The sequence below is a fragment of the Oreochromis aureus genome, linkage group 22 (assembly GCF_013358895.1).
Source record: "Oreochromis aureus strain Israel breed Guangdong linkage group 22, ZZ_aureus, whole genome shotgun sequence".
Taxonomy (NCBI): domain Eukaryota; kingdom Metazoa; phylum Chordata; class Actinopteri; order Cichliformes; family Cichlidae; genus Oreochromis; species Oreochromis aureus.
Window position 1 is genome coordinate 31,571,589 of NC_052962.1, and position 21,612 is coordinate 31,593,200.

The window sequence follows — 21,612 nt, forward strand, 5'->3', positions numbered from 1 at the left end:
ACCTCAGGCAGCAGAAACCCAAGAAAGAGGAGGAAGGCGAGGAACCATCATGGAAGGACAGGCCCCTGCACGGTATGTACCACCGGCAGATAGAGGAGGTGGCTGATATCCAGAAATCCTACCAGTGGCTGGACAAAGCTGGACTGAAAGACAGCACAGAGGCACTAATCATGGCAGCACAAGAACAAGCTCTGAGTACAAGATCCATAGAGGCTGGGGTCTATCACACCAGGCAAGACCCCAGGTGCAGGCTGTGTAAAGATGCCCCAGAGACAATCCAGCACATAACAGCAGGGTGCAAGATGCTAGCAGGCAAGGCATACATGGAGCGCCATAACCAAGTGGCCGGCATAGTGTACAGGAACATCTGTGCGAGTATAACCTGGAAGTCCCGAGGTCAAAATGGGAGGCGCCCCCAAGGGTGGTGGAGAATGACCGAGCTAAGATCCTGTGGGACTTCCAGATGCAGACGGAGAAAATGGTGGTGGCTAACCAACCGGACATAGTGGTGGTAGACAAACAGAAGAAGGCGGCCGTAGTGATCGATGTAGCGGTTCGAATGACAGCAACATCAGAAAGAAGGAACACGAAGCTGGAGAAATACCAAGGGCTCAGAGAAGAGCTCGAGAGGATGTGGAGGGTGAAGGTAACGGTGGTCCCAGTGGTAATCGGAGCACTAGGTGCGGTGACTCCCAAGCTAGGCGAGTGGCTCCAGCAGATCCCGGGAACAACATCGGAGATCTCTGTCCAGAAGAGCGCAGTCCTGGGAACAGCTAAGATACTACTTGGGACCCTCAAGCTCCCAGGCCTCTGGTAGAGGACCCGAGCTTGAAGGATAAACCGCCCGCAGAGGCGTGCTGGAGTGTTTATATATATATATATATATATACATGGATTAGTCTCCATCCATATATACAGGTCGCCAGTCTGTCGCAGGGCCAACACAGAGACAGAGAAAACCATTTGCACTCACTTTTACTCACATTCACACCTCTGGGTAGTTTGAAGCCTAACCCCACTGCATGTCTTTGGACAGTGGGAGGAAATGGTAAATGGTAAATGGCCTGCATTTGTATAGCGCTTTACTCAGTCCCGAATAAGGACTCCAAAGCGCTTTACACTACATTCAGTCATTCACCCATTCACACACACATTCACACACTGGCAATGGCAAGCTACATTGTAGCCACAGCTGCCCTGGGGCGCACTGACAGAGGCGACTAGTGATCCTTAATTTTTTAGGGCTGTCATGGTTTTCAGTTGTATTTATACCCAAATATATAAATATATAGGTCCCACCACTTTAACATTGAAAATCATGCCAGCAGTAAAAAAAATTAAGCATCAATATTGTGCTTAGATAAACAATTTTTTTATTTTGTGTATGATTAATTAAATAACTGAAAGCATTTTCTGTTAAATTTTATTATTTTTAGTGATACGGTTATTAGATGTGATGTGATACTGAAAAATGTCACATTGGGTTATAGGGTAAAATTAAGTAAGCTAACCAACACTAGGAAAGTCAAGCAGCTTCTTTCATTTGGACTTTGCTGTGAGTTTAATTACCGTCTGTCTCTGTTCGTTTTTTGAAACCCAGACTTGACTCTTAACATCCCCTCTTAACGCTTCCCTTCATCATTCATATGAAGATATTTTACTTTCAGTTTCGTTGTTAACCCCAAAGGCTGCGTTTACCCCAGATTTAAGTGACGTTTACTGTCAGAGTAAATTCCTATTGGCTCAGATGGAGCCAATCGTTTTCTCCTATTTTATCTTTGATACTTGAGCTCGAAGCATGGAGGCGCTTTTTCTAGACAAGCGAGCAGACAAAGTCTGTTAAAGGTTTGAATGTATATGGTCACAATGTGAATGTTTATGGTCACAATGAAGGCCTTCATCTTCGTTTTTCTCCTGGGAATACAGGGGGCAGTGGCAGGTCAGTTTGACTGTTATATTTGTCTTTTTATATGTCCGATTTATGTAATTTGAAAGACAAATGGACGGACTGTTTGCTCCCCTGAAAGTTCCTGTACGCTGAACATTTGGTTGTAATGGATCCTAGTCAATGTTTAGAAACGATCATGTTATACAGGTAATTAAATCGTCTGTTTATCTCTTCAGTACCTAATAATAAACATTAAAGTTTAGATGAAGGCAAAGATTAAAACAAGGCGACTATTTGATGATTTCCCGGTTTTAACCGTTCGTGATGCATTTTTAAGCGTTGCGACTCTGCTGTGTCTCCAAACAGTCCAACAAATAAAACATCAGTGAGGAGGTCTGATGATAATCTGGTTCAATTCAATTCAATTCAATTTTATTTATATAGCGCCAAATCACAACAAAAGTCGCCTCAAGGCGCTTTATATTGTACAGTAGATCGCACAATAATAAATACAGAGAAAAACCCAACAATCATATGACCCCCTATGAGCAAGCACTTTGGCGACAGTGGGAAGGAAAAACTCCCTTTTAACAGGAAGAAACCTCCAGCAGAACCAGGCTCAGGGAGAGGCGGGGCAAAAAGAAAAGTGTTAAGCCTAATCTTGAAAGTAGAGATAGTGTCTGTCTCCCGAATCCAAATTGGAAGCTGGTTCCACAGAAAAGGGGCCTGAAAACCGAAGGCTCTGCCTCCCATTCTACTTTTAAATACTCTAGGGACAGCAAGTAAGCCTGCAGAGCGAGAGCGAAGTGCTCTAATAGGGTGATATGGTACTACAAGGTCATTAAGATAAGATGGGCCCTGATTATTTAAGACTTTGTATGTGAGGAGCAGGATTTTGAATTCAATTCTGGATTTAACAGGAAGCCAATGAAGGGAAGTCAAAACAGGAGAAATATGCTCTCTCTTTCTAGTCCCCGTCAGTACTCTTGCTGCAGCATTTTGGATTAACTGAAGACTTTTCAGTGAGTTTTTAGGACATCCTGATAATAACGAATTACAGTAGTCCAGCCTGGAAGTAATAAATGCATGAACTAGTTTTTCAGCATCACTCTGAGACAGGATATTTCTAATTTTAGAGATGTTGCGCAAATGGGAGAAAGCAGTCTTAAATATTTGTTTAATATGTGTGTTGAAGGACATGTCCTGGTCAAAAATACCATATTTCTAAGATTTTCAGGGCAGAGTACAATAACCTCAGTTTTATCTGAATTAAGAAGCAGAAAGTTAGCGGGGATCCAGGTCTTTATGTCTTGAAGACATTCCTGCAGTTTAACTAATTGGTGTGTGTTACCTGGCTTCATGGATAGATAGAGCTGCGTGTCATCTGCATAGCAGTGAAAATTTATGCTATGTCTTCTAATGATGCTGCCTAAGGGAAGCATGTATAATGTAAATAGAATTGGTCCTAGCACTGAAACCTGTGGAACTCCATAATTGACCTTAGTGTGTGAAGAGGACTCTTCATTTACTTGAACAGATTGCAGTCTATTATATAGATATGATAAAAACCACTGCAGTGCAGTACCTGTAATACCTACAGCATGTTCTAATCGCTCTAATAGGATATTATGGTCAACAGTATCGAACGCTGCACTGAGGTCTAGCAGGACAAGCACAGAGATGAGTCCACTGTCAGAGGCCATAAGAAGATCATTTGTAACCTTCACTAAAGCTGTTTCTGTGCTGTGATGAGCTCTGAAACCTGACTGAAACTCTTCAAATAAGCCATTCCTCTGCAGATGATCTGTTAGCTGATTTGAGGCCTTAGTTTTCACTGGAGCTACAGTATCCAGAGTCGTACGTAGTGAGGAGGTAAAATTATTAACAAGATAATCGACCTCTGTTGGAGTAGCGTTCAGATAGCTGCTCTGCTCTATGTTGGTACAGGGCACTGAAGATGATAATAGTGGGTGGATTATATTCTTAAACTTAGTTACAGCACTTTCAGAAAGACATCTACTTTGATAAAGTCTACTCTCCACTGCTGTGCAATCAATTATTGTAAATGTAAATGTTATCAGGAAATGATCAGACAGCAGAGGGTGGTGACAGTTATTAAAACGTTTATTTTAAAAACTAACTACCATTTTAATTTTCATGAGGGTTTAAAACATTTTCACACAACAGCTGCTCATTAAAGTTAACTAAAGTTCATTTTAGTATCTTTATAAATATTATTTTTTATTTTGTTATTATTTAAAAATTGTTCAGTTTATGAAGAGCCACATGTCATTTGATGTAGTGACTTTTGTTGTGAGGTGTATAAATAAAATAAAATAGAATTCAATTGAACTGAATTGAGATGCAAATTATATCATTTTTACTTAATAATATCAGATAGTTTATGTATGTAAAGTGCCAATACACTACACATACCATCATGAAATAATTTTATCACAATTGAATGATCAATAAGAAGCTGCAGGTGAGAAATACCAGAAAAGTTTCGCAATTTATAAACAACCTCCACCAGGGAGCGCTCATGAGAAGAGTTTTAAACTAACAAATATTGTTGACTTGATAACTGAAAACTCACCTGAAAACCTGATTACAGAATAAAACATAAAATAACAATTGCTAAGATAATATTCCCCAAATAATAGTTACCTAACATTAGCTTTGGTTTTATTGATAATATTATCGATCAGATATTGGAAGTAAAACTTTCTGTAGCAACAAAGCTAAAAAAAAAAATCTATAAAAATAATATAAACAAAGAAGAAGCATCGATATGCTTCAATCACAATTCATATAATTTGAAATATCAAAAATTGAAATGCAAAAGAGAACAACTCACTTCAGAAGTCACGCTGCGTAACAAAAGCAAAACAGATTAAAAATAATACGTATTTTGTTTAACAATGAAAACAAAATAAAAATATAGTTAAATTAAAACCTATAATGAGTTCAAACCATCAATCATGAAAACTGAATTAAACCAAACTGAAGGACAAACAACAGTTTTAAAACTTTCTGTGAATAATCAGGTTCAAACTAGAATTTGAAGTTTTGAAGAAAAGAGGATCAAAAACATTAACCACTGAATATCTATTCATAAATCTATTTTGTGTTTATTGAAGGGACAGCAGGATTATTACAGGATGTCTTTAATGTGCTGTAGTTTTTCTTATTGTGTTATTTAAAAAATAAAATAATTTAGAAGTCTGTGTTCCTGAGATCTCACAACATTAACTGTTTCTTACAGTGACCCACTCGCTGAAGTATTTCCTTACTGCGTCCTCTCAAGTCCCAAACTTCCCAGAGTTTGTCACTGTTGGGATGGTTGATGATGTTCAGGTTGATTATTATGACAGCAACACGGAGAAAGCTGTGCCCAAACAGGACTGGTTTGCCAGGAACACAGATCAGCAGTACTGGGAGGGGAACACTGATATCTCCAGGGTTCAGCAGCAGCTGTTCAAAGACAACATTGAAACTGCAAAGCAGCGCTTCAACCAAACTGGAGGTTTGTTCATGTTTATTTTTTTTACTAATATTTGTTTTACAATTATTGTGAACTAATATTTGACTTTTAATAAAAACAATCCTGGACTGGAACTCTCCTTCAGTGGAAGCTTCTAGAAAGACCTGAGGACAGTCTGGTGTGTAGTTTTCCTGCAGTTATACGATTTTTTTTTAGAACGATAGGAGGCTGCAGAGTTTCAGAGGATGGAAACTTAAACCCAGGATCAGGATCTGAGTTTGCTGCTCAGGATCCTGTGTTTGTCTCTTCCTGTAGCTCACAGGAAGTCGCTCCGTATCTCAGTTCAGACGTCCCTCACAAATAATCACATGTTGTAATAAATTATAGAAAAAGAAAATATGTCAGACACTAGTGGTGCAACGGATCACGGTTGAGCCGAAATCCGAACCGATCCCACTCCACGGTTCGGTACGCACGTGATCCGAAGATTCGAAAAAAAAAAAAAAGTATGTGTGTGGTGCGCGCGGTCAGTCTGTCAAGCGGTAGTTATGGTCAACGCTAGCGGTCCAAGTGAGGAGCAGAGGAGTTTGCGGCATTTAAGCAGCCCTTTGCTGCCCAGTCCGACCGGGCTAAAGCTATTACAAAAGCTACTGGGGTGTCTGTTGTGCAAAACAAGGAGTTTAAACTGTGATCAACGTGCTTGAGCCGCGCTATGATATCTCGTTGCGCGTCCACTTCAGTGACAAGATCGTTCCAAGCATGTATGAGCAGGAGAAGTTTAAAGTTATGGCTGAACTGTCCCAGGCATCTTCTGTTGCTCTAACTACAAATGGGTGGAGCTCCAGGGCAACGGAAAGCCACGTGACCGTGACCGCTCGTTATAGCACAGCGGAGTGGTAGATACAAAGCCCTGCACTGCCCTATAGATTACATTAGATTAGATGAAACTTTATTTATCCCTCGGGTGGGTTCAAACTGAAATTCAGTTTCCAGTAGCACAGCACCCACAGAAGTTGCAGAATGTGAGCAGAAATATGCCAAATATACACATATATAAATACAGAGAATACAAAAGGGATAAATAGAATAAATAGGAATAAGAATACAAGGGAACGGCACATTTTAAGTATTGTGAGTCTATTACACCGTTGGTTATTAACAAAACTATTGCACAGTGAAAAGGCACTACAGCTTACTTGTTCCCCCCTCCTCTGTCCCCGTTTCCCCTCCAGCGAGGAGTTAAACAGTTTGTTAGGGTGTGGGACAAAGGACTTTTTAAGTCTGCTGGTCCTTGACTTTGGGAGAAGCAACCTCTCACTGAACAGACTCCTCTGGTTGTTTATGGCTGTGTGCAGAGGATGCAGAGGCTGCAGAGGCTGCCCAGCATGGTCCATAATATCCATATTGCACCTTAATTTGTTTTTATATAAGTGCGTGGAATCAGTCTTCAGTTGAATGTTTTTAATAGGCAAAAAATACTTAAATAAGTAAACGGCGAGTGGAATTTATGTCTTTTTTTCTTAATTTTTGCTGATCCGAAAATTGATCCGATCCGTGACTTTAAAACCGTGATCCGATCCGAACCGTGAGATTTTTGATCCGTTGCACCACTATCAGACACCATCAACAGCATCTTAGGATGAAATAATTTATCATCTAGCTGAGATGTTAAATGTGCTCTGATAGAAATGCGGCGCTGAACGAACTGTATCAGGCCATCAGTGAGCAACAAACAACACACCCAGACGGTTTCATCATCCTCGCAGGAGACTTTAATCATGCTGATCTTAAAACTGTTCTCCCAAAGTTTCATCAGCATGTAAAAGTTTCATCAGCATGTACATTTTCCAACAAGGGGAGACAACACATTGGACCTGGTCTACACACAGGAAAAAGGAGCATACAAAGCCATCCCCTCCCCACATCGGCACCTCTGATCACCTCACTGTTATGCTAATGCCAGCATACAGACAGAGAGTGAAAGTCACCAAACCTGTTATGAAAGAGGTAAGAGTGTGGCCACAGGAGGCCACCTCTGCTCTTCAAGACTGCTTTGGGTCAACTGATTGGGATATATTCAAGGAAGCAGCCACCTACAATAACATCATAGACATTGAGGAGTACACAGACACGGTGAGCTCATACATCACCAAATGCATTGATGATGTTACACAAATGAAAAGTATCACAACTCGAGCCAACCGGAAGCCATGGCTAACAGGGGATGTCCACAGGCTGCTGAAGGCCAGAGACAAGGCCTTCAGAGCTGGGGATGAAATAGGCCTGAGAACAGCGAGCCAACCTGTCCCGTGGCATCAGGAAAGCGAAACAGGACTACACACACAAGATAACCTCCCACTTCAATGACAGCAAGGACGCACGAAGCCTATGGCAAGGCATCCAGGCTATTACAGACTACAAGCCTGCAGCGCGTAGCTGTGAGAGCGACACCACTCTGCTCAACAACCTGAACAGCTTCTTTGCACGATTTGAAGCACAGAACAACACACGCCCACAGAAAAAACACCACCACCTCCACACGACCAGCCTCTGTGCCTGTCTGCTGCCAGCATGAAGAGGACACTCATCACCATCAACGCCCGGAAAGCAGCGGGTCCAGATAACATCCCTGGTAGTGTGCTGCTGAAAGACTGCGCAGAGGAGCTGAAGGATGTCTTCACAGACATCTTTAACATCTCCCTGAGGCAAGCCACTGTCCCATCATGCTTCAAGACTGCCACCATCATACCTGTGCCAAAGAAACCATCCCCAGCCTGTTTCAACGACTACCGCCCCGTGGCACTGACACCCATTATCATGAAGTGCTTTGAGCGACTAGTCATGTCACACATCAAATCCACCCTGCCTCCCACCCTGGACCCATACCAGTTTGCATACAGAGCGAAACGATCCACAGAAGATGCAATCTGCTCTGCCCTCCACCCAGCCCTAACTCACCTGGACAAGAAAGACTCATATGTGAGAATGCTATTCATAGACTTCAGCTCAGCATTCAACACCATAATACCACAACAACTCATCTGTAAACTGGACAGACTGGGCCTCAGCACCTCCCTCTGCAACTGGCTGCTGGATTTCCTCAGCCAGAGGCCTCAAGCGGTGCGTGTGGGCAACAAGGTCTCAAACAGCATCACCCTGAGCACGGGGCTCCACAAGGCTGTGTGCTCAGTCCTCTGCTCTTCACCCTGCTGACACATGACTGCACACCAACCTACAGCTCCAACCACCTTGTGAAGTTTGCGGACGACACAACGCTGGTGGGGCTCATCACCAAGGGCGATGAGACCCACTACAGGAAAGAGGTTGAGCTCCTGACCACGTGGTGCAGAGACAACAACCTCCTGCTAAATGTTAGCAAGACCAAGGAGGTTATTGTCAACTTCCAGAGAGACCACACCTGTCACCCCCATTGACCATCGACGGCGCTGCGGTGGAGAGGGTGAGCAGCACCAAGTTCCTGGGGTGCACATCAGTGAGGACCTCTCCTGGACCACCAACACAGCATCACTGGCCAAGAAAGCACAACAGCGCCTCTACTTCCTGCGCAAACTCAAGCGGGCAAGTGCTCCACCACCCATCCTGACCACATTCTACAGAGGAACCATTGAAAGCATCCTTTCCAGCTGCATCACTGTGTGGGGCGGTAGCTGCACTGACTATAACAGAAAAGCTCTACAGCGCATTGTGAGAACAGCTGAGAGGATAGTTGGTGTACCACTCCCCTCCCTGCAAGACATCTACACCACCCGCCTCACCCGCCAAAGCCATCACAATTGTCAACGATGCAACCCACCCGCGCACTGCCTGTTCAGCCTCCTGCCCTCCGGAAAAGATACAGAAGTCTCCGCTCCCGCACTACCAGGCTCACCAACAGCTTCATCCACCAGGCTGTGAGACTGCTGAACTCTCTCTCCTCCCGGCTCCCAGCCAGCAGAACCACCAGACTGGCAGGAGTATGGGAAGACAGACTGGACCCTACCCCACACACACACACACACACACACTCCACAACAAGGAAACACTCTCCACATTCCTGACTGAAAACGACTACCTCTACATTACAACTGCACACACCTGCTGCTATATATTTTTAGTATTTTCTTTAGCACTATTTATATTATTTATATTACTATTACTGCTGCTACAGTCTTATGCTGCATTAAAACAAAAACACTTACCAACCACAACCTGGGACTACGTCAAGTAGACAAGTACACTACTTTCCAGGGCGCACTGTGGAACACTTTATTATATGTTATGTGTAGGTCCTGTCTTGTTATATCCTGTATGTACCTAAATGTTGTGCATCTGCACTTTATTGTTGTCTATGTCTACGCATGGGACAGTGTGAAACGTAATTTCAATTCCTTTGTATGGCAAGTACATCTGAAGAAATTGACAAATAAAACTGACTTTGACTTTGATGTCACAGTTTTGACAGCAGTTTTTCCCGATTCTTGGGCCGATCGTGGCTCAAGAGTTGGGAGTTCGCCTTGTAATCGGAAGGTTGCCGGTTCGAGCCCCGGTTTGGACAGTCTCGGTCGTTGTGTCTTTGGGCAAGACACTTCACCTGTTGCCTACTGGTGGTGGTCAGAGGGCCCGGTGGCGCCAGTGTCCGGCAGCCTCGCCTCTGTCAGTGTGCCCCAGGGTGGCTGTGGCTACAATGTAGCTGCCATCACCAGTGTGTGAATGGGTGGGTGAATGGGTGGATGACTGGATATGTAAAGCGCTTTGGGGTCCTTAGGGACCAGTAAAGCACTATATAAATACAGGCCATTTACCATTAAACACATAATAATAATAATAATGATGATGATGATGTTATATTTAATACAAAAAGTAGAATCAAACAGGGTTGACTTTGTAACAGGCTGAAAGTAGAGACGGCTCAATGACCCGTTCACTGTCCACGGCCCCTTTATGAATGAATTTAACTAAATGCATCAACCATTGTGAAAATGAAACAGACATTCAGCCTGTTTTCATGAGGAAATGTTTTCAGGATTATCTTTCATTAGCAGAGGTTCCATAAATAAATCGGGGACAAACTTAAAGCTACTCTGTGGAAAATAAATAAATATTTAACTTTTAGTTTTACTTCAATAGTACAACAGTTTGGTGAGAAGTAGGTAGACCAAAAATAAGAAACACAAACTAACAGACAGACGTTTAACACTGATTTTTGTCCTATTTAAAAATAAGACAGTAAATATGAGTTTCAGTCGATGTTTAATATTTTTGGTCCCAGAATTAAAATTTAATGGGTTTGTTTTTTACTAATAAACAACAATCTGAAAATATAATCAAGGAAAGTAAAGTGTTAAAATGTCTTTTTTTTTTACTAAAATAATAAAAATACAAATAAGAAAAATGTCTTATTTTTCCCATAAACTGGCTGAAGGTTGATTATTAAGGTGGTGTCGTTAAATTAGGACGCCATAAAATTCAGCAAGAACCCTTTCAGAAAGCCTCCCTATGAGCGGTGAAAAAACCCACGGGTTGTTTTGGTCATTAAACACAGCTTTGGTCACTCATCTACGCAACATTTACGAGCGGCGGAAAATAAGCGTTCTTGGCGGGTCACTGAGCTTGCTTTTTCTGGCGCTCAGTGACTAGTGATGTAATATTCAGGGTGGTATCAACAATACTGATACTTTGTACAAAAACTTAACGTGTTATTGTATTTGAAATTATAGCTTCATAATGATCACAGGACATCAGACTACTTGTTCTTATTGTTTAGTTATGAAGAATTATCATATAGTTTTGAGTTAATTGACGCTATTTGAACACGTATATCTTGTCATTTAACATGTATATACTTGCCTGGACATTTCAACAAAAACGTTCAACATTCACACTTTCAACCAAGTAAATACAGGAGCAGTATTGTCGATATCAGTTCCAATAATTTTAAATTATTCAGGCAGCTAATTGGGGGAGAGTAGTGAGCCAAAACCACTATATCACTGTGTTGTTACTTTCCACAATAATTAGTTGAAACAACAAAACACACTTTTCAGCTTTTCATGCTTTTTGAAACTCAGTTTTTTGGAGACCTATAATGTAAATTCTGTCTCTAAAGCACACAAAAAGGTCTGGACATTTTTCATAGTGCATGTTTGAGGTTTAATTTTCCAAAGAAATTGTTGGAGCTATTTAATTTTTATTTTTATTATTCTGAAATTTGTTGGGGTTTTGTTGTTGGTTTGATAATTGGACTTCTTTTGCCTGCGTACAACACATTACCACAGTGCAGCAGTGGCTTGTGAATTTTAAGCTGTAGGATGTTTGGTTGGACAAAGGGAATCCCCACTATAATAATTAACACAGTTCAGCGGCTACATACTGAACTTGAAGGATAAAAGCAAAGTATCAATCCAGTCATGCTAGTATTGATCCGTAACCAATACTAGTGTTGGTATCAATACTATTGATATTGGATCGATCCGCCCACCTCCATCAGTGACAGCTGTGAGCGTTTTCTTGACTCATGCAGGGCCTCCACATGTTTCTCCTCCACCTAATCTACACTCCAATCAAAGGAGTGCAGACAACACCAGCTCATCTCATATTCACTTTGTTGCCGCCTATAAGGAGGTGTTTTTGCGAGATTTCCATGGACATTCACGGCGTCCTGATTTAGAGCTGGGCGATAAGACCCAAAATTCATATCTCGATATTTTTTAGCTGGATGGCGATATAAGATATATCTCGATATTTTTTTAAAGCCATAAAGTAAGAACAAAAAGAGAGTTCTTAGTCAAAGCCGTGTCCCAGATGTCACACAGGCACTTTTATTAACATACAGCATAGATGTACATGAAAAAATTACTCAAAAATAAATTATGAGCATTTATTAAATAATGACGCTCTATAAATAAAAGAAAACTATGTTGTTTTGTGCATAACAAATAGCTCACAATTGTGCAGTCAAAATGTAAACTAAAAGACGCTGAGCATAATAACAGACAGATTTCACAGCTGCTCTGTTCCCAACTTCTATTGCGTGACTGACAGCCTGGAGTTTGAAATCCGCTTCGTAACCATGTCTCTGAACAGGTGCCATTTATGGTCCTTATACACACACAGTACCGTAATATTACGTTGAAGCACAGTACGTATTACTCCACGAGGCTCCTCGGTAGCCGTAATGCTCCGACATCCATCAAGCGGTGCAGCTCCGTAGCTTACCAAAGTCGAACTAAAACATTTTTTTAAACATTGCTGAGCGCCGTGTACCACATAAAATCGGTTCGCGGTCATCAAGCACAACCACAATTCATACAAAAGGCGCACAGTCAACTTTTGAGAAAATTAAAGGATTTCAGGCAGTGCGGTGGCTAGCTCGTTAACACGTTGACGCCGTCCAGCCCCACGCACGGGGCGATGCGCAGTAACTGGTTAACGGAGATTTGCCGTGTCCATCTTGTCGCTGCCTGCAGGTGAAGCGATGGGGAGGAGGGGGAGTTGTGTTCAGTGAAGGAGAGGCGAGGCCGAGTAACGTTGTGTAGAGACAAAAGAGAGGCAAACTTGCGGCTCCGCAACTATAATTATAACGTAACATAGACTATATCGATATAAAGGATATTGTTACTACTTATATCTCGTATAAAAATATATCGATATTTTTAAAAAACTCGATATATCGCCCAGCTCTATCCTGATTTATTGATTAGCAATTTTAATATAATTTATTAAACAAACGGGCTGGAAAAGTGTGGAATTTGAACCTAGATGGTGTGTAACTCCACATGTTCATATAAAGAAAATACCTGTGATGATGCACGAGGCGTTTCTCGTGGCTTTGAGAGCAGCGATGTTATAAAATCAGGAATGACTCCTCGTGTCGCTGTCACCTGTAGACTGGCTGCTCTCATCACAGCATCAGTGGCGCTCAGGTTCCTACTCAAAGACGCCCACAGATTTCTGTGCTACACATCCAATAATATCATTAACGTGAATGTTTTAATATTTTAAGTGCAAAATCTGATCTGGTCACAGTGCTGAAAAACACCAAAAGTGTCCCAGCATGGAGTCAAATTCAAAGTCTGAATTATTGTTTCAGTCCTCTGCTCTTAGTAAATGTAATAAAAATGACAACATGGTTTTAAAGTCTTAGAGGAACCTTTTTCACCTTTTTGTCAGGTCACAGCACAAGAAATTAACTGATTTATCAAAACTTATTTCTTGCATAGTCATCAATGATGACATGAAGCATTTGCTGGAGCCTGAAATACTGTAAGTAGAACTCCAGATTAGATTAATGTCACATGATCATATTAAACAGATACCTCTAGAAAAACCTCAGGACAGTCTGGTGTTTAGTTTCTCACAGGAAGGATTTTGGTGGACTGATGACGGCTGCAGAGTTTCAGAGGATGGAAAGTAAATCTAGAATCAGGATCTATGTCGGCTGCTCAGGACTCCAGCTTAGTGTGTTTGTCTGATCCTGCAGCTCACAGGAAGTTGCTCCACCTACAACAGCATAGATAAACTGTGCAGTGATATCTCTGCAGGCAGGACGTAGATGTGCTAACGGGAGAAAATAAATTCTGTTTTTTCCCAGTGTCTTTTTCTAAAATCTACATTGTTAATAATGATTTGTTTAAAAATCTTCCACTGAGACAAAAGCAGCCATAAATGTAGATCCTCTATATGTTGATCACGTCTCTGTGTCAGTATAAGACTTTAGTGCAGTCTCTCTCTGGTTCACTGCAGTCTTTGTCTCTGTGTTTCTGTCAGGTGTTCACATTGTCCAGCAGATGTACGGCTGTGAATGGGATGAAGAAACAGGTGAAGTGAATGGATATGAGCAATACGGCTATGATGGAGAGGACTTCATAAGCTTTGAACTGAAGACAGAGACGTGGGTCGCTCCTGTACATGAGGCTCTCATCACCAAACGGAAGTTGGATCATGCTCTGACTGTTCGGAAAAAGAACTACCTCACCCAGATTTGTCCTGAGTCGCTGAAGAAGTATGTGAACTATGGGAGGAGCTCTCTGATGAGGACAGGTAAAATCTATGACCAGAATTAGATTGTTAACCAAAAGTTATATGTCTCAGTTTATTACTTAATATGATATTAAATTAACCTTTTCATGCATGAATTATGAAAACCTCAATCAGGGCTTTTTTTTTCTTGAGTATTTTTATTCATCTTAAGGCATGAAAAAAAGATTTTTAAACTTCATTTTTTTAAACATGTACTTTTCATTTTCAAAGAGTATTTTTACATGTCCACTTAGTTGTACAACAAACATTTTGACTTATGAATTTGACAAATGAATAATTAATATACACTGTGTAAAAACTATAAGATAAAAATATATTTTAAAAATATTTTATCACAGTATAACAATATATGTAACAACTATAACAACTATAACCATGCAAGTCATGGAGTGACTCATCAGTGTCTAATGTAGTGGTTTATGTGCAAGTTTACCATCAACACTGACACAAATACAAGAAGACATGGTTTAAATAATAATAATAATCTTTTAAAGTTGCTCCTGGTCGTCATAGCAGATCATCTTCCACAGTTTTAGCTCTGATATACTCATTTCTAATCCTTCTCACTCCTTATGATAATTTTAATATCATCAGTTCTGTCTCCTGTATTTTTCTCAGTGCCACCATCCTCAGATATTAAATCACAGCAGGTCTCGTCATCCACGCCGTCTCGTCTGCACTGTGCACCTCTCCAGCTTAAATAAAAGTCATAGTAATAATACAGAAAGAATGAACTGTTTCTCTTTACTCCACAGTTCTTCCCTCAGTGTCTCTCCTCCAAAGGTCTTCCTCCTCTCTGGTCACCTGCCACGCTACAGGTTTCTATCCTAACAGAGCCAAGATGGTCTGGAAAAAAGATGGAGTGGAGTTTCATAAGGGTGTGAACAAAGGAGAGATTCTCACCAACAATGACGGGACCTTCCAGATGAGTGTTGACCTGGATGTCTCATCAGTCAAACCTGAAGACTGGCACAGATACAGATGTGTGTTTCAGCTCTCTGGTGTGAACGAGGACATCGTCACCAGACTGGACAAAGCCGTGATCAAGACCAATGAAAGTAAGTTTGGAATCAGGAACAGATGAGTGATAAACATGGGAATCACACACTTGAATTACTGCAATAGCCCTGTGGTTCATGTTGGATGAAAAAGTTTGTTTACTTTGATTTTCTTTCTGTCAGAATAATTTTAAGGCCTAAATCAGTTTAGACCAAGTTGTGTTTTTCCACCACATTTTTTCCTTGCTGAACATTGATGAATATAAAACATGTTCATGTGTGGCCACTGATTATCTGACTAATATACAGCTTTAGAAGATTAAATAGTTAATGGGGGAAAATGTATATTTTGAAACATTGCTATGTTCAAATTTATTGGCAATGTATTGAAATTAAATTTAATGGCAGAACTTTTATTGTTGGAATGAAAACAAACATTAGTGAGACAAATATGTAGTGACCATAAACAATGCTCTTGTACAAGATTGTTATCTGATTGGAAACTTTTTGTTCTCACCTTTTGTTTGTTCTGTGATCCACAGGAAGTTCCTTCTCCCTGATCATCACTGTTGTTGTTACTGTGGTTGTTCTTGCTGCCATCGCTGTGATCGCATTCATTATTTACAAAAAGAGGACAGGTGAGAAACAAACTTCCTGGATTTTTCTTGTATAATGCAACAACAATGATGACATAGTGCAAACAATAATAATGATAGTAAGAGTAATATGACTTAATTGAAGTCATTATTAACAGTTTTCAAAAGAAAACAAACAATGCACACAGGATTAAACAGGTAACAACCAAAAGCAGTGTAAGCTGAGTCTTCAGGTTAATATTAAAGTATTTTAACACTTTCTCTGCCAGCAGGATGATCAGACTCTTTTAAATCCTCAATATATTACAACAATATTCATTAATCATGCTTGTTGTGTTTCATAACTTGCCCTTCATTTCTCTGCATTATCCCACTTGTAGATTTTTGTCCAGTTACTTCACTTTTTCTTCTTGTCTGTTATTTACTTTTTTCTGCATCATTTTTCTTTCTGTCTTTGTGGTTTTTTTGTTTTTTGTTTTTGTTTTGTTTTTTTACACCTGAGCTACAGTTTGGTTGTCAAGGAACAAAATAACCACCAACTCAGTTATTGAAACCCAAACATTGTTTCTCTTTTCTTAACCATCAACTCTGCCAAACAAACACATCCTAAGGTACACCTTTACCTGCATTAGAAATGTGTACGTTCTCTACCTTCAGTCACAACATATCTATAAACACATTAGTGAGTAAGCCCAGTGTCTATGTTTTTAATTTTAAAAAATTAAATTAATGCTTTTGTCCAGATTACAAAATGAAAATATGAAATTATGTTTCCTGCCTTGTATAATACATGAAAAAAATTGTGTTAACATTTATAACAAATTATTAAAAAGATGCATTTTTTCCTTTTTATTTCAGAGAGACCTCCCCCATCTCGTAAGTTAAACTTTGTCCCTTTTCTCTAATCTCTTGTCCACACGAAATTAAAAAGGTTTCTGTACTTTAATCTAAACAGTCTTTCAGGGCTGTTTCCTGTTGTGTTCGATTGTTGTAAAAGTGACAGATGAGAGCAGGATGTGGACTAACATTGTGTTTCTGACCTACAGCTGCAGAGAACCGTGAAGTCCAGGAGCAAATGCTTCCTCAAGACTAAACCACAAACAGCTCTGCACACAGTGAGTTACTTCATATTTGTGTCTCATGTTTTAGCTTTCTTTTAAAACTAATGTAAAATAGTGGCTGTAGTAAAATCTCCTGTTTAAATAGAACCAAAAAAGTGCTTTAGTATAACTTTAAATCATATTAAGAGAGAGATGTTTTCAAAATAACGTTTCATGAAATGATTTAACAAAATTAAAACAAATGTGTTAATTCCATTCAGAAACATATGAAGTAAATACTCGATTGAATCAGAATTTTAGATCTTAATGAAACTGTAAATAGGTTTTTTGTGGATTTGAATAATCCTAACATTTATTTTATTTCTTTTTTATCTCTACAGAGAACCTGACAGAAGACGTGTCAGCTCGTTCTTCTCCATAAACTGGAATTCATTGAATTCGTTGATTGTTCACATCATAAAATCTGTTAAAAAAAGATCTAAAATCTAAAATATAGTTGCAGGTGGTTTGTGAGTCACACAAGAGCAGTTCCACTGCTGGTTCAGATAGAGGGAGAGGAGGTGGAGGCGGTACAAGTACAAGTACCTCGGGCTGTGGGTGGACAACAAGCTGGACTGGTCATGCAACACAGAGAACCTGTATAATAAAGCCCAAAGCCGACTGTACTTCCTGGGGAGGCTGAGGTCTTTTAACATCTGCAGGAAGCTCCTGAGGATGTTTTACCAGTCGGTGGTTGCTGGAGTACTTTTCTATGCTGTGGTGTGCAGGGGGAGCAGCACAGCAAAGAAGGATCATCCAGGCTGGAAAAACTGATCAGGAAGGCTGGCTCTGTGGTCGGCATGAAGCTGGACACTCTGGTGACAGCGGCAGAGAAAAGGACACTAGAGACATTGCTGGACATTATGGACAATCCTCTGCACACGGCCATAAACAACCAGAGAGGAGTTTAACTCTCCAGAGAGGAACTCCTCTCTGAGAGAGAGAGGAGGGAAACAGGAGGATAAAGGAGGGGAACAACTAAGCTGTAGTGCCTCTTCTCTTCACTGTGCAATACTTTTTGTTAATAGTCAACGGTGCAATAGACTTCAATACTTGAAATGTGCAGTTCCCTTGTATTCTTATTCCTATTTATTCTATTTATCCCTTTCGTTGTCTCTGTATTTATGGTATTCTGCTCACATTCTGTAACTTCTGTCGGTGCTGTGCTATTTGGAAACCGAATTTCCCAGAGGAACCCACCCGCGGGATTAATAAAGTTTTATCTTATCTTATCTCTTTTAGATGCTTATTAGTCAAGATTTAAGTTTGAAAATGAGTTGCCAAACATTACATCATTAACATATACATCATAATGGTGGAATTAAATTATTCTGAATATAAATTCAGTATATGAGGCAAAAAGAGAGTCTGTATAATTGTAACAAGCTTGAAAGTGAACATTCGGTATGATCACCTTTATTCTTTAACAAAGACTCTTGGGCAGCTTTCTCATCATTTCTTTTATGAGGTTTTATGAGGACATTAAAAGCTGATTTTTCTGTTCTATGTGAAGATATTACACAGAGACTATAGACCATAAACTATAGACAGTTTTTTAGGCACACTGCACATGATGCTAAGATATTCTGAGATGTAAGTTTTCAGCTAATACGTAGCTCTTTGGGAATAAGAAGAAACATTTTGAAAGACTTTCTAAAAGCCTGGAAAGTTATTGATAAAGACTAGTTTAAAATTAAAACAAAGTCTGGCTCTTTGAAAGGAAAATATAAAGAAATAAGAATAAGGGGCGACTCAAGAATTTAACACAATATTGAAATTTCCTCCTAACTTTAAACTGTGTATCTGTCTCTTGTATAATTTTGTATTGTTTAATAGAGTAGGCTATTGTTCTTTACATTATTTACAAGGACAGTTCACCCTGCAAATTCACCCCAGGGTGAGACCATGCAGTGCTCAGAGAAACTACATGATAAAGAGTAAATAAAATAAAGAGCTATACAAATCTACAGGTATCATTTAGCGTGTTATATGTTAAAGTTTATGAGTACAATTAGAGAAAGACTGAACAAATATGGTATGTTTGGTTAGTTGTCAGGTGAAAGTCTCCTCCTTTCTAAATTCCAGTGCAGATTAAATTTTAAAGTTTCAACAGAAAATACCAAAGTGGAAATGTTTGGCCTTAATGCACAGCACCATGTTGAGGAACAAATAAATAAACACAGCATATCAATTGTCAACATGGTGGTGGAGGAATGATGATGCAAGCTTGTTTTGCAGCCATGGGAACCAGACACGTTGCAGCACAGACAACTATATGTTCACAACCACATCGTGTCCGATTACGAACCACAATTTAACTTCTTTAGACTGTAGAAAGAAAAAAAACACTGAACCAAGGAAAAACCATATAATTAAATCAGGTGATTTGTGCTGACCACTGTACCTCTTTGCTTTCAAACTGGAAAATCACACAAATTTAATAATTTGTTTGTCTTTTGTCTGTGACTGTAAATTTGAGTTACCAGAAAAAGCAATTCATTTAAAAATAATCCTGATGGACAACAACGCAGGATATAATCCAAGCAGCAACGATCCTCCTGTAAGTAGGAAAAACTCCACCTGCTGATGTGACTGTCCAGCGTTTGGCTTGAAAATATTCTCAAAAGAAGTGTTAGCTTTATGTGACTATGCCATGAGGAAAGCATGAATCAAGCTTTATGTTATAACTGCCTGTAGAACAGCTGAAGCTGTTCTTAGATTTTACTGGTCTGTGTACAATCATACAAATTTAGCATTGCCAGCAGATTGTTGTCAGGTTTGTTCCTGGTAGGTATTGGTCTGCAGTGTAACGAAAAGTCAAACTATTATTATTTTTGAATAGCTGTAAAAGAGCTGTAATTTTTTAATATACAGTGGCTTGCAAAAGTATTCTGCCCCCTTGAACTTTTCCACATTTTGTCACATTACAGCCACAAACATGAATCAATTTTATTGGAATTCCACGTGAAAGACCAATACAAAGTGGTGAACACGTGAGAAGTGGAACGAAAATCATACATGATTCCAAACTTTTTTTTACAAATAAATAACTGCAAAGTGGGGTGTGCGTAATTATTCAGCCCCCTGAGTCAATACTTTGTAGAACCACCTTTTGCTGCAATTACAGCTGCCAGTCTTTTAGGGTATGTCTCTACCAGCTTTGCACATCTAGAGACTGAAATCCTTGCCCATTCTTCTTTGCAAAGCAGCTCCAGCTCAGTCAGATTAGATGGACAGCGTTTGTGAACAGCAGTTTTCAGATCTTGCCACAGATTCTCGATTGGATTTAGATCTGGACTTTGACTGGGCCATTCTAACACATGGATGTGTTTTGTTTTAAACCATCCCATTGTTGCCCTGGCTTTATGTTTAGGGTCGTTGTCCTGCTGGAAGGTGAACCTCCGCCCCAGTCTCAAGTCTTTTGCAGACTCCAAGAGGTTTTCTTCCAAGATTGCCCTGTATTTGGCTCCATCCAAGCTGCAGCACAGTCTCATATAAATACAGACACACATACAGTGGCTTGCACAAGTATTCGGCCCCCTTGAACTTTTCCACATTTTGTCACATTACAGCCACAAGCATGAATCAATTTTATTGGAATTCCATGTGAAAGATCAATACAAAGTGGTGAACACGTGAGAAGTGGAGCGAAAATTATACATGATTTCAAACATTTTTTTACAAATAAATAACTCCAAAGTGAGGTGTGCGTAATTATTCACAGTGAGTTCATACATTAAATGGACTTTTTCCTGGGTAGTGTAACAGCCTTCCAATGTATCGGAGGTCAAGGTTCATCAACTTGGGGTCAGCTGGCTGCCTGACTACACTGAATGAACAGATTTTCCCATTAATACATTTTGTCTTCCCTGATGACACGGACAAGATCCTGATGCCAGGAGTCATCAGGCTCAAGTTACTATTGAAGTGGTTCATGAAACATCATTTTCACACATGTGCATTTCACTGAAATAAATATGTGAAACAGTATAAACTTAATGAAGTGAATGCATGCCATCATCAAAGTTAAAGGCAGTTCAGTGAAACATTAGTGTGACTTTTGTTGGCCAGAAACTGTAAAGCTTTCATTAAATGTGTTCAGCTTTCCCCCTTTGTTATGATGATTTTTTGTTTATCTCGTTTTTTGTGTGTGATTTGATGTTAAAAAAATCACAAGGTACTTTTTATTTAGTTTTACAATTGTTGCTGTTTTATGTGAGTTTAGGTGAGATTTTTAAGAGAACAGGACAGATGTTTCACTTCTGTGGTTTGGATAAATATTAACACCAATAAGAATGTTTACAAAAACACCAAGCTGACAAAATTAGAACAAATAGTTTTGCTCTAACAGTATTGTGGGTAAATTCTCAATTTGCAGTTTACAATGTAAATATGCTGATTTGCAGAAATGAAAATGTTTTCTTGTTTTTTCTTTTTAAATTTCTGTGTAAATTTTGCGCTGAAACGAGGACTGTTACCTCGTGACCTCTAAACTGTGAATCATTGT

General features: G+C 39.8%; 1 protein-coding gene across 2 annotated transcripts; it reads left to right on the forward strand.

Moving 5' to 3' along the window:
• The first annotated feature begins 1,776 nt into the window (after window positions 1–1,776).
• On the forward strand, window positions 1,777–18,369 carry LOC116329369 (class I histocompatibility antigen, F10 alpha chain-like). 2 transcript variants are annotated; one of them, XR_005609811.1, is made up of 9 exons: window positions 1,777–1,939; window positions 5,154–5,414; window positions 14,139–14,411; window positions 15,167–15,469; window positions 15,952–16,047; window positions 16,864–16,881; window positions 17,052–17,120; window positions 17,447–17,568; window positions 18,348–18,369. XR_005609811.1 is itself a non-coding variant. In XM_039605492.1 (8 exons), exons 1-7 carry the CDS (start codon window positions 1,873–1,875, stop codon window positions 17,096–17,098), a joined length of 1,065 nt encoding a protein of 354 aa, XP_039461426.1. In that variant the 5' UTR covers window positions 1,777–1,872; the 3' UTR covers window positions 17,099–17,120; window positions 17,447–17,866. The 2 variants fall into 2 exon arrangements, 1 of the variants encoding a protein (XP_039461426.1); XM_039605492.1 differs by lacking the exon at window positions 18,348–18,369 and having other exon boundaries at window positions 17,447–17,866.
• Window positions 18,370–21,612: the final 3,243 nt, after the last annotated feature.